The 13,758-nt window shown below is 39.5% G+C and overlaps 1 protein-coding gene across 2 annotated transcripts in view; it reads right to left on the reverse strand.

Moving 5' to 3' along the window:
* Nucleotides 1-6,342: 6,342 nt before the first annotated feature.
* MYPN (myopalladin) overlaps nt 6,343-13,758 on the reverse strand; it is a 101,383-nt gene continuing 93,967 nt past the window's right edge. For both annotated transcript variants that reach the window (XM_032841909.1, XM_032841917.1), the window contains 2 exons: nt 12,320-12,453; nt 6,343-9,354 (listed from right to left, as the gene is read on the reverse strand). In XM_032841909.1, the coding sequence (XP_032697800.1) occupies nt 9,185-9,354; nt 12,320-12,453 (304 nt within the window). In that variant the 3' untranslated portion in view covers nt 6,343-9,184. The remainder of the gene's footprint in view (nt 9,355-12,319; nt 12,454-13,758) is intronic.

Genomic DNA, 13,758 nt, shown 5'->3' on the forward strand with positions numbered 1-13,758 from the left:
CTGGGCAGGTTTTCAGTTTGATTAGTTATTATATCTGGGCTCTTCCTAGGTGCTAACTGGAGGCCGTATCCCCAAACACCAGGGTCAGAAGTCTTAAAGAACCATATACAAACGAGCAGGCCTATCATGAGGGGAAATACCATCCAAGCCAGTGGTTTTCAACCCTCACTGCTCATTAGAATCACACCTAGGAGTCTTGAAAAAATACCAAAGTCTGGGGTTCCCAGCTCAAGAATTGATTTAACTTCTCCAAGGTGAGGCTTGGGCATAGTTTGAAATTCTCCCCAGGTGATTCTAATGGGCTGTCAGTATTAAGAACCACTTAACAATATGTACTATGACACCATTAAGCTCGTTACCCAAAACTGATTATATTGACTTCCAACTTTGGGTATTTGCAGATGTTAAGAGAATCTGACTGTCTTTTTAAACATCCAATACAGCCAGTTTCTTAGTCAATGAGGTGGCCTTTATATTAATGAAGATCTAAATTTTTTGTTAGAGATGAGCCAGATAGAATGTATTTGGGTTGTGGTTGGTAGAACTGTAGGATTCAGCAATTAAGGCTCAGTTAAACTTAAATTTTGCCATCTTCCAGTAAAAGCAAAGCGCTGTTTTGGACTGAATTTGACTACCCTCTGCTCTGCTTAGAGATACCTCTTTCTGCTAACTACAGTGAAAACAACTTCAAAGTGCATATAAAACCATAAATATATGACTTGTCCTTTAACATGGGTATACACCAATTCCCTTCTAAGGTCATGAATACAAGTGGGTACAAGCTTTAATAATTGTTGTATAGAAGTAACACTGGTCTTTAAGGTTGCTATTTTAAACTGGCAGTGTATCCAAAAAATACCTGAGCTGAAAGAAAACCACTGAAAGCAAGAATTTACCTATCTCACATACATAGTCTGGAATCAAGCTACAAAGCAAAACAAACCCAACAATTAATTGAGAATAAATAAAATTTTATTTAATGCATAAACAGTCCATCACATCCTCTAAATTTCTTTTTTAAAATATCCAGGTTGAATTAAATACTGGTTCTTAATTTTTATTTTTTCTTCTAATTGCAAAGTTTCCAAACAAAGCACAACCCCTAACAAATCTTTAAGAAAGCACGACTAAGAAACAGTAACAATATCATGGAGATGACTGGTCTACTGGAATACAGTACCACATACCTTTTGAAGAAAGACAGTTTATGCTCACAGACATTTGGGCTTAAGTGATCACTTGTTTTCAGTTCCACAGGTTATCTAACATGCATGATCCAGAAGAACAGGAATAAAAGCCAAGATCCATTAATTGCTTTTTAGTAATGAAAGCAAAACATACAGTTTATGTAATTCGCACATTTCAAAATGGCTGCTATAATGGTTTTTCCATTAGGATTTCAATAAGCAAAAAAGTACTTTAGAAAATAAGTTGACTCGAGCTTCCTAAGATGGAAGCGTACCATGTTTGTTAGAGGCAACTCTTGATTCTGATTGAATTATGTTAGCTGTGGGTGCTCCATGCCTCAACTGAAGTCTGTGTGTGTGTGTTCATGTGCATGTGTGTACATGCCTGTGGATATATGTACATCCCTTGTCAATCCTCATGGCTGAAATGAATCACTGGGGTTAAATTCAGACTTGATGTAGCTGAGAATGCAAAAACAGTGGCCAAAGGCTACGCTCATTTTTGTGGGTCTTTATCTATCTGTTACCCTAAGTTGATTCATTTCAACATAAGGTCATTGACATGCTAGCATGGAACGTTTTTTCACTGGGGTCTGGAATAGTACAATGAAGTTGTCCTGAACTGCTTAAGCCAGAAAGGAATACAGAAACTCTTTTGCTCTTTCTTTGTGGTCTGCAGAGTCATTTCCACTAACTTCATTCGGGGACACAGGAGTCAAGAGTTCCTGTTGGCTATTCTACCTGTGCCAAAATGAATTTTCCTGGAATCTGCCTGCAGAAAGCCGATAGAATATTTTTTTAATTCATCTGGTTTTTCTCTAGATTCTTCTTTTAACTGCATACCATCTAGAAGAAGATTCCACCATTATGTACTACCCTTCTAAAGAGAAACAAAGTCATGGGGCAGGAAAGAAATGCGAACCTTTAAAGCAAATTTAACTACTTACTTTGGAGAAAAATATTTTAAATGTTTCCTTTGGAATAAAAAAACTGCTATTACTTTTTTTTAGGGTCTCCAAGTAAATTCTTCATAATTGTTTGTTTATCCTAACCTCCATCCTGAAAAAGGTGAAATCAAGTATTTTGTTTACTTTACAGATAAAGAAACAAGAGACCTCAGAGTTACAGAAAAATCAGAGAATGTGTCTGATATTCATCTGAATTATTAAAATCCCTCTTGAATTCCTAGGAATTCACCTAAGAATGCCTAGAAATAAAGAACTTCCCTAATACTGCTAAGTATTTTACAGATTTTTCAATCTCAACAGAAAGGTAACAAACGGAGAAGAGTAGGTTAAGAAATTTAATGCTGAAGATTGGAAAAGTAAGTGAGAATCAGAAAAGAAGATAAAGTGTCTCTGAAATAACAATACTGAAAAAGTAAAATTTAATTTACCCATGTGCATTAAAAAAATGCAGTTGCATGCAAATGATTCCATTTGTATTATTTGAGAGGTTTAACTCTCCCTTAACGCAGTAAAACTGTTTATACTCTGTACACATACACATTTAGTAATCTTTTGGTAGTAACTGCTGTAGTCAATATTAGCATGTAATTCACTGAATTCTTGCACTATTAATTGTGGGAAAATTACAAGAATCTGCTAGTTTGCAGATAACTCACTGAATCTGTGAAAAGCATCACGTTCTTTGGAATTTCGGAACGTCGAACAATTCACTCTTACCATACTATATGAAAATAACTCATGTTTCTTATGGGTATAAAAACACTTCTTTTTTTTTTTTTTTAAAGACTTTACTTTTAAGTAATCTCCACAACCAATGTTGGGCTCACAGTCACAACTCCAAGATCAAGAGTTTCATGTGCCACCAACTGAGCCAGCCATGTACCCCCAAACCCCTTTTTATTGTATCTCCATTAATTTTCAGTCTATACTGGTCAAGCTTCTCCACCCCCATCTTTCCCATCTTTAAGTCTCATTTTTTAATGTGTCTGTTTTCAGTTAGGAGGCAGAATGAATTTTTATCTAAGAGATTTAACATTCTATAAGAAGTCTACTGGATTTGCTGGATATTTTAAGAAGATTAAAACCTAGTTATCTTTCTGTTGCTCTGTTGATATTTAATCAGCTTGTAATTCATGTTGTAACATACAATTTGAATAAGAATATTTTTACAAAATCACTTCCAAGTGTCAAATATACTTAAACATTAAAAAATTGGTTGAATCACCATCAAAAAGTTTAAACCTGGAAACTAGAACTGTTTTCTTCATTTTAAAGAAAAATATACATTTACTTCAACCTTAGAATATTTGTTGTCAAATAGTGTTGAACTCTTTTAGTTTTTATTGTTAGGGAAACATTTTCTATTTATTCATATGTTAAAATCTTCTAGTAAATTAGTATTTTTATGCCTCTACACTACAGCCATTCTCTTTATGCTTACTCTCAGCATTTTTGGCCCAATTCTCAAAGGACTGAAAGTGTGTTCTTTCTCTATTTCTTGCAATTTCAAGGCTACTGCTTTTTGGAGTTTGAGGTGGCCATTGTTTACATATTAACAAAAGGCAGCCTGTTTATCATTCTATAATACCAAGTGTGCTAGCTAACATAATTAGAAATAGGAGGCAAACATAATTTCAACAAATATGCATTTTTTTTGCACTGTACAGATTTTTAAAAACATGGTATTAGCAACTTTTTTTTTAGCATAGTGATGACCACTGCATTGTCAAAGTTTAGAAGCTGTTCGGCATTCTTCAAGCAGTGTTTCAGTAATTAACTTTCTAAAATCTTGATCCACATAAAACAAGAAAAGGCGATTAGTGGTGAAAAGGACTTCAAAAAGCTTCTTGTAATTGAGGTAACTGTTAGTCTTACTGGTAAGGCACATTGATTTTCTACTCAACCATCAGCAGAAATACTTTGAGGCCAGGTTACCCAAGGACCCTGGAAGGGACCTTGAATAAAGGTCATTATTAGGAACTTTGCCTTTGAGTTTACAACCAATTCATAAATAGCCCAAATACAGACTCAGGCCAGGATCTCAGCTTGGAAGGTACTTTGGGAGTGTGTGGGGAGGAAGAAGACAGGAGGAGGTTTTGATCAACAAGAATTTGGATGTCTGACCCAGTTAGTATTCTAGAACTCCCCTCCCAACCTGAGGTGTTTTTTGTTTGTTTGTTTGTTTTTTACGTTGTCAGCAATTCTGTCAATTAGAAGTTGATGGGAGTAAGAAGGCAACTGCTTAAAAAGAATGCAGCCCCTCTATGAAGTTAAAAGACTCTCAGGTAATCAGAATTCGTTCAGTTGGACTGCTTTTTTCTGACCATCGGTCTGAGATGCCTGGAACTGGAGTTAGGTCATTTTGGAGCATGCAGCATGCTGACGGGCTGAGATGGGATGGGTTACCACAGAGGAGGGTTATAGGACATGGAGCACAGGGCATCTGGGGAGAAAAACACAGAATGGGGGATAGATGCAAAGGACCTTAGACCACATGATAGACACAAAAAAGGAGGAAGTAGTCTCTCTTCTCCTCTTATGTTATGAGCTGCTTTGCCTGGATCCTGTTCTTGGGACCATCACCCAAACAGGTGTAATAGATATTATAACTCAGTAATGAATTAAATTGGGTTTACTGAGTTCACTTGGGAATCTAGCATTGTGTTTTGGGTGTAAGGAAATATATTCTGAGTTTTAAACAACCAGTTTACAAGTGAACATCTGGAAAGCAACCCATTTGTCATTTGAGGATTATTCAAACTAACCTGTCCCTATAAAAGTCAGCTTTTGACTCCTATAGGCATTATTCTCCGTGGTTCGTTTCATCCAGAGCTCTAGCTCTATCTACTGCTGGTCTCTCAACTATTCAATTTCTCATTGAATGCTTACAAAAATTAAGTGAGGAATAAAAAGAGAAGGATGCATTGATCCCCATTTCCACAACTAATCAAATTAATAAAAGCCCTTCAAATTGTTTGGAGAGGAGAGTGCTTATGGGACCTGTGTGACTTTTAGAAACAAAGGACCAGACAAATTGCATCAACTTTCTCTCCTTCCCTGGTCCGTTTTTGCAGGTTTTCGAGCTTCCTCTGGGAGCTTTATGAATGCTACATGTCTAATGAGTGTTGCACAAAATAGGAGGGTCCAATAAGGCCAAAGTGTGTGTTTATTTCTACTTTCTAGGCATGCACTGCATGTACCACAAAGGGGAGTATATTCCTCACCAGGTGCCCAAACTACAGCTTTATGCTCTCTGCATCCCCTTGGACCTTTCTGGGTAAGTTCTGAAATTACTCTCCATAGATGCGGCTGCTCTTTGGAATCACCTGGGAAGCTTTTATAAATCCTGATGCTTATGCCACAATTCCGGAGCTTATGACTTAACTGATTTAGGGTTGTGGCCTGGGTATCAAGATTTTTAAAAGCTCTTCAGGAGATTCCAATATGCGGCCCAGGTTAAGAACCACTGCTCTAGTCTCAGTTCGCTTTATATGGGAACATACTGACGTACCTAGAAATTTGAAGTTCAGTTTAGGTCAATGAATATTTATCGAGTGCCTACTCTGTATAAGGTACATGACAAACTTTGACACAGTCCATACCAACAGTAGCTAAAACCTAGTGTGGGCAAGACTGGCTAGTGCAAGCAGAGGGGACAGGCAGTTATAGAAAGGCTATATTTTATATAAAATACTACACAAGGCCATCTTTTCTTCTTCCAGATTCAAGAAACTTGCTATAAGTTTTCAAAGAAAGTACAGTGTATTTGGGTGGGGCCTGGGGGATCAGAAAATAGTTCCCAGAGGCAGTGGCATTTTTAGATGGGCTTTAAGGAGCAGATAAGATTGCCATGGGTAGAGGCTGGGGAGAGAGTCTTCCAAGGCAGAAGTGACAGAGAGGCGTTGTGCTGGAAAGCAGGGGCATGTGTTAGGTTTGCTGCCATATTGGGTATGTTTTCTGAGGAATGGGTTGAAAAGTTTTGGCATCATATTGGAACAAGCCTTGAATACAACAGGGCAGAAGAGGGGGCACCTGATTGGCTCCAGGGAGCCACTGGGGGTTTGAAATTGGGGAAGAGTATGAGTAGAGCAGTACTTCAGGAAGAAAGAGCTGACACTGAGATCTGGGCTGGATTTGAATGGAAGAAATGGCAGGAACAGAGGCAGAAAGGCCACTTAGCCTTTGTTATGGTTGAAATCAGAAATATTGAAGGAAATTAATAAAGTAATGCAAGTCTGAACTGGAGAACTGCAGGGGGATGGAAAGGAAGGGCTGAATGTAGAAGAAATAATAGAATTAATGGGATCTGTTGATCGATTGGCGAGAGGAAGCAAAAAATGACTTGGATGCTTTTTATCTGGATCGCTAGGAATGTGATGGTGCCATTAGCAGAAATCATTAAGCGAGGCTGAAGAATGATTTATGAAAGGGAAGATGATGAATCTGATTTGGGACATGTTGAGTCCAAACATATCCAGCCGAACCAAAATTTCTTATATACGTATCCCTCATTATAATTGACTTCTAATGGAATTCTCAAAGCAGGGAACTGATTTGTTCAACACAGTGAAGGACTCTGCCTCATAGGAAGCATATGGCATTGTCTGGAGACATTGTGGGTAGCCACAATGTGGGGATCAGCTGCTAATTCTACTGACATCCAGTTAGAGGCCAGTGATGTTACCAAACATCCTGCACTTTGCAGGACAGCCCCTGCAATGAAGAACAATCCACCCCACAAGGTCAATAATTCTGAGGTTCAGAAACCCTGCATTGACATAATCCAGTGTCTCCAATTTCAGGAATTTTTAGGTTTCTTATATTTTAGGTTAGACAGCGCCATCCAGTGGTCAAGTATAATACTCATCCTAATTCTCTGGTGAACACTAAAAGGCAACAGATAAAAAGTATTTAGAAAGCTAAGACATAGAGAGGTGAAAAATATCCTTTCATAGGAGAACTCCTTAGGGTTTACAGAAGTAGATGTGATAGGAAGGTCAGGTGAATGACCGAGAAGGAACAATCCTGGAGTTAGAAAGTTCTCTTTGGGTAGAAGAGATTTCATAATAGAAGCCAACCCGGAAACAGAATATTTTATGGGATGCATTCTGCATGAAACGTATGCTGTCATTACAGTTGCCTGTATTTTTAGTATTGCTCCTGAATACATGAAAAAAGAAAACAAAAATCTAATAATTTCACTGAATAATTGACTGAAACTTTTATTTCTTAATGATGTAACCTGTGGCATTTGTTTCATTAAGAAATAAAGATTGAAAATATTAAGATGATTTTAGAGTCACAAAAAATATAGGGTGAAGAGTACTAGAAACTTCTATTTGATAAAGAATAGATCCCCCCCCCCCCAAGCAGCACTCTTTATGCCTTACATCTTACCTCCCCTACTAGATTGTAAGCTCCCTGAGGTCAGGGACTGTGTCTTATTCATAAAAGTCTCTAGCATAGCATCTTATACAGAGTAGACACACAAATGCTTTTTTTTTGAGTGAATGAATTTATTTTTATACTGGTAGTCCTTGCCTTGAAGTGAAGAAAATTTCAAACCTTTCTAAACAACTACTATTTGTTCATTGCAGTTAGATACCAGCTGAGGGTGCCTGGCTCAGAGAACACCAGACACCTGTGCACCAGGAATTGGTAACAGACACCTCCAATTCATTTCACAGGGGAGTCTGGAGCAAGCTGTGCTGTGATGACCATTCCCAGGGCAGTTTTGGATTGCTGTGTGAATTGCAGATTTCTCTGTCTAATATAAGATTCATTTATCCAACAAATATCTATTAAATGTCTATGCGGTGCTAAGCACTCTTCTAGGCACGGGATAATCGTAGTGAATTTAGTTCTAAAAATTGCTTAAGAGGCAGGTTTTGAATGGGTGGGTTAGAACAAAGATGCATATTCCCCTTTCCTCCCACTTTCCTGGTTAGCATGATTTTTTTTTTTAGCATGATGTTTTCCATATAGAAAATGCAAATTATTTGAAACACAGTTCATACCTATTAAAGATGTCTCCTTCCACACCAACTGCTCTTCTAGGGCAAGTGAAAAACAACACTCTCCCATCACTTCCTTTCCTTGTTGGCATCCCTTCCTCCCTCACTGCCTCATACACTTCCAGCCTTTTGGGGAGACAAGAGGGGCAGATGATGACGACTCTCGCATATTTTGCAAGCGGCAATTGAAGCTAGTAGCTTTAAAAGTGACCCCATAGAAGCTTTCTTTTTGGTTGGTTTACTAGCAACCTTTTAGTTCTAGAATTTGGGGATGTATAAAGTCAGAAAGCAAAACCACTCGCCATTATATCCAAAAGAAAATGATGCAGACAGGCTAATGGGGCCTTGTTTTGGCTATCGAACAAGTGCGTTGTGCAATATTGAGGGTTTCAGTGAATTTTTTGGTAAGTCAAGCACATTTTGGCACCTTAATACGTGGCTCAGTACACTCAGGATAAGTAAATCAAAAGTGCTTCTCCACATCTGTGAGTTGTATGGCACAATCTCTTAAGGCTAAGTAGAAGCTGATTAAATGAATCCATCAAAACTACTGCTATGGATTTAACTGATGAAAGGTAATGGAGACCTTCCCACCTTTTTCCTTTACATTGTTTGGTGAGTTAGTGATTCCTAAGGTCACTACTGTCTAACTCCTTTCAGCCCAAACACATGGCCTCTCATTACTCCTAATAGGGCCTAAATATCCCTAACATAGGAGGGGACAGGGGAGCATGCTAGCTTTTTCCCAAAGCAGTGGATGACTTCATGACATCTTTGGTTCATCTGTTATCGTCTTCTCACATTTTTGTTGGAATCTTTAAAAGGCACAGCCCTACATCTTTCCCCTAGCTGAGACAGCAAGAGTCCCCAGCTGACTTATTCGAAGCACTTCTTGCCACGGGTCCAGCAGCATGGGAACTCACTCAAATCCAGTTGCTTGGAAACCGCTGTGTCTGGCTTGTCCTCCTCCCCCCTCCACAGTCTGCCCCCTTACACAGCCGGCACCCAGATATTCCTAAAGTTCGTCACTCTCCACTACACTCCGAGAAGAACATGAATACACCATTGTGCTTTCCATGGAGGAGAAGGCAGAGAAAATGTCAAGTCCTTTACTGGTGAGAGATCCGTAGCGACTGCCAGTGGGCCGGACCGACATGGGCGGTGGGATCTGCTGGTGCCACTGAGCTGGAAAATGGACCAAATAACATGTTACAATCAAGGGAGTGAAGTCGAGTGGGTACAGGGCAGGGGTGTATTCTGTCCTCATTCAAACACTTTCTGTGAAATATATCTGGGTCTGAAATGCATCATTTGCAAAGAACAACAACAACAAAATATCTCCTTCCCTGTCAGGAATAGGCAAGCTGGGCTGGTGAACCTCTTATGCTCCTAATTCCAAAACCCACAATCTGGGACTATAAGAGTACCTGTACGGGGAACGTCTAGGTGGCTCAGTTGGTTAAGCATCTGCCTTCAGCTTGGGTCATGATGCCAGGGTCCTGGGATCTGGTCCTGGGATCAACTCCCGTGTCAGGCTCCCTGCTCAGCAGGAAGCCTGCTTCTTCCTCTGCCTGCCCCTCCCCCTGCTTGTGCCCTTTCTCTCTCTTTCTGACAAATAAATAAATAAAATCTTTAAAAAAAAAGAGGGGCACGTGGATGGCTCAGTCAATTAAACATCTGCCTTTGGCTCAGGTCATGATCTCAGGGTCCTAGGATTGAGCCCCGTCTCAGGCTTCCAGCTCAGTGGGGAACCTGCTTCTCCCTCTGCTGCTCCCCCCTGCCTGTGTTCTCTCTCTGCCTCACTCTTTCTCTCAAATAAATAAATAAATAATCTTAAAAAATAGAAAGAGTAGATGTATAGGGTGATTTATCAAAATATCTCCTCTTATGTCCCCTCTCACTGATCTAGCATGGAGTCTCCCAGGGGCAGTGTAGAAAGAGCTGTAGGCCCTCAAGGACAGGTACCTCAGAAGGCAGAGACAAGAAACCTGAGGTAATGGAAGCCAAAGACAGGTCCAGACCTCCAAAATTACCTGTCCCACACCCTAATCACTAATCAGCCACTACCCATCCACCCCCTTATTCAGGTTCTAATGAGTTTATAGCAAGAAGACTGAAAAGTAACTTATGTGCAATCAACCATGATTCAGGGACAAAAGAGAACGTATTAGAATTTCCATGTTCAGCAAACATTGTCTAAAGGAGATGATCCTTAGGCTTGAACATGCCTGAATGAAATATCCATCCAAATTGCTTTGTCCCTCCTGTTGTGTCTGATTCAGAAATTTCGAAGCAGTCTTCTGATTAGGTTTCCAGGGACCTTGGTGTGGAGAAGGGGGAGCACCAGCTGGGGAAACTGGGTATTCTGGATCCTAGAAAGCTATGGACCTATTGAGCATTCTTTTACAAACTGGACCTTTGTTGATTTCATTATTTTGAATCAGTTTTTTAGATAATAATCAGTTTTTAGATAATAATCAGATTATCAGTTTTTTAGAAATACCTCTGAATGGGTGGATAAATTCAAATTTTGAAAGCAACCAAAGTGAGGACAAAACTTACAGTGATTCCACTGAAGAGCAAGCCCTCAATGAGGCCACGGTGAATAAATCAAGTCTCTGCTCCAAACCTCTTAACCAGACTATTACAGTTGCTTCTATCAGAAGCTCTACTTTGGGTGAGAGAGGGGAGCCCACCGGCTGTCCCCGTTCCTTAGGCGGGAAGTGGTGGTGGTGGTGAGAGGGTAGGGGATTGATTTCAGCCCAAGTCCTCTATCCCCTCCTCCATTCCCAAGTCCTAATCAAGGAAACAGCACCCCCTGTTGTTGGTGCTGCTCAATCAAGACAGGAGCCTGGGAGAGGTGAGCCTGGAAAACTGAACTGGGAAGTGGAGAGCAGGATTGGGACAAGATTTATCAGTTTCAGGACTTATTGGTACTGAGTTTCTTAGTTGGAGAGCTATCTCCCTCTGACATGGGGAAGTGGATGAAATGGATAGGGGACTTAGCCTAGGTTAAATATATCGATGGCCTCTCTCTCCCCACCCCCTCACCAGGGGAAAGTACGTTAGAGTCAGCGTCCCTCACAGTTGAATTTCTTTTCAAGTCCAAAGATAAGGGAAAATAATCAAAGGACTATATATTGCCTCCAAATATTAGACCTAGGGAAAAAATAACAGGCCAAGGCTCTTCCTGTATGGTACTAAGAAAAGGGAATTCCTAGTATGTACCTATGAATAGTTGGGACCTCAGGTTCTAGAAACAGTGACTTATTTGTTATTCTGGTTACTCATGTTGAACCAGTAATGATTAAGAAATTTATTAATTATTAAATTACTTTAAAAAATTTTTTAAAGGAGGGAAGAAAAAGAATCACCCTTTTGGATTAAGGAATGTGCCTCCAAAAAAATACCAGTTAATGTCAAAAGTATAGAGAAGAAAAGCAGAGCACATTACATTACATTAATAAAGATTAGCTTGTTAAATTCTTTTGAAAATTAGAAACATAGCTCAAAGGAATGATACAAAAGCCGGCATTTGCCTCCTGGCTATAGACACATAACCTCCCTGAGTCTCAGTTTCTTCAGCATTTAGAGGAGGGTGACAACAGCTGCAATAATTGGGAGGGTTTAAGGATACCATTTTGTAAATTACAAGTCATTATACAAACATCATTTGATATTATTATTGGGACAGCTCTCTATTATTAGTCTGGTTGTGGGATTGGCACCATAAGTATTTGTGGAATGAATTAACAGATGAATGGGGACAGGAAAATTCTGGTGGGTGGAGGTATGCTTGGGAGGAATGACAGGCAGTGGGGATGGAGTTCCAGCGGGTGGCCCACGGTATTAAGGAGACAACAGGAGATGTTGGATGATCAAAAGCATAAGCACAGTTAAACTCTGAAATAATTGTAATTCCTAACATTATAGGACATTTTTTTTGAAGAAGCTTAAGCTCAAAGTAAGATGCAAAAGTGTACAAAAGCCCTGAGGTGACTAGGATGAAATGATTTTAAAAATCTACCGCTTAAGCACTAAAATATAGTCTAACGAGTTCAGTTATGGAAAAATACCATACTTATCCTTAAAAAAATTGCTTTAATCTGTCTATCACACACAGATGTTTAACTGAGGACATTACACCTACCATATATATCCAGCCTCGCAGTGCACGACACAATGCCAGCTTCATTCTTGGCTGACAACGTGTACCATCCAGCGTCGGATTTCTTGGCTGGCTGAATGAGGAGGCAGACATACCCTGTTGTGTCCTGGTGCATACTGGAGAAAAAAGAGAACATATCTGCATTGTACCTGGGGGCAGAGAAGGCCTTGAGTGGTTCAGGGTTCAGAGAAACTCTTGGGGCAAATCCAGCAGTACAGCATCTCCTCTCCTCCCTGACCCTAAGGGGAGGGATGGGCAAGTCAGCTTAAAGCAATTACCAAAGGCAAACTGAACAGTGGAATGGAGTTACAAAAGAGCAGAAGTTAACCCAGTGAGGTCCAGAGGAGGGTTGACAGCCAGAGACCCATTCTTGCCCTCCCCACTGCTCTACTACTCTTGGAATTGTACTCCTCACCAGAAGGGCCCCCATTTGTCACAACCAAAGTCCAGAAAAATCTCTCTTCCAAACGAGATTGGACACTCAGGCATAGATGTATTGTTAGCATGGAGGGGTTATCTCTTAATATAACCAATTGGGCACGTGTAGGATTTAGTTTAATACAGTTCAGGAGCAAATTCCTTCCGTTTCATCCACATCAGTAGTTCTTACCCTTGGCTGCATATTGCAGTCTTGGATAATTACACTAGAACTTCAGGCTGGGTTTAACATGCTATGTTAATTATTATTATTATTATTAACGCCCAACATAGAGTTTGAAATCATGACCTCAAGATCAAGAGTGGCATGTTGTACTGACTTAGCCAGGCAAGCACCCCAACACGTTACATTAATTTAGAAGGAAGCATTAATTCAAGAATATTTTCTGTGCTTGTGTGAGTTTTACCAGAAAAAATTCTCGACCTATATATACGTAGACTTCTTAGATGCCAAAATCCTGTAAAGTTTGACAGCTAAACATCCTCTGGAACAAATTCATTTTACTGTGAAGAAATAAATCTCAGTAGAAACTTTTGTACATAAGCTGCTTTTGTTTGCTTGCCCCCTCGTGGCATAAAACCAAAATGGCAAAGATAAGGTTGATTAGAGGAAATCTAGCAAGGGACCCATTTTTGGAAACCGGATCCTGAGTTATTTTGAAAATAACCATGTTGTGATGGATAGAAAAGGAGTTACTGCCTTAATGTTTTGTTTTGCTTTATTTTATTTTAGCTTTTTACCGTCAAAGGGATTTCCTGGATACTAATATGACTGAAGATATGTAACAAAAAATATGCAGGATCCTCACAAATTCCTTATACATTTTAAACTTAAAAATTAAAGTTTTAACAAAATCAGAAATGAGAGAAGAGAAATAACAACCAATACCACAGAAATACAAAGAATTATAAAGGAATATTATAGAATATTAAATGCCAACATTGGACAACTTAAAAGAAATGGATAAATTCCTAGAAACATA

Source organism: Lontra canadensis, unplaced genomic scaffold (assembly GCF_010015895.1).
Source record: "Lontra canadensis isolate GAN:19392208 unplaced genomic scaffold, GSC_riverotter_1.0 scaffold3, whole genome shotgun sequence".
In the NCBI taxonomy this organism is placed as follows: domain Eukaryota; kingdom Metazoa; phylum Chordata; class Mammalia; order Carnivora; family Mustelidae; genus Lontra; species Lontra canadensis.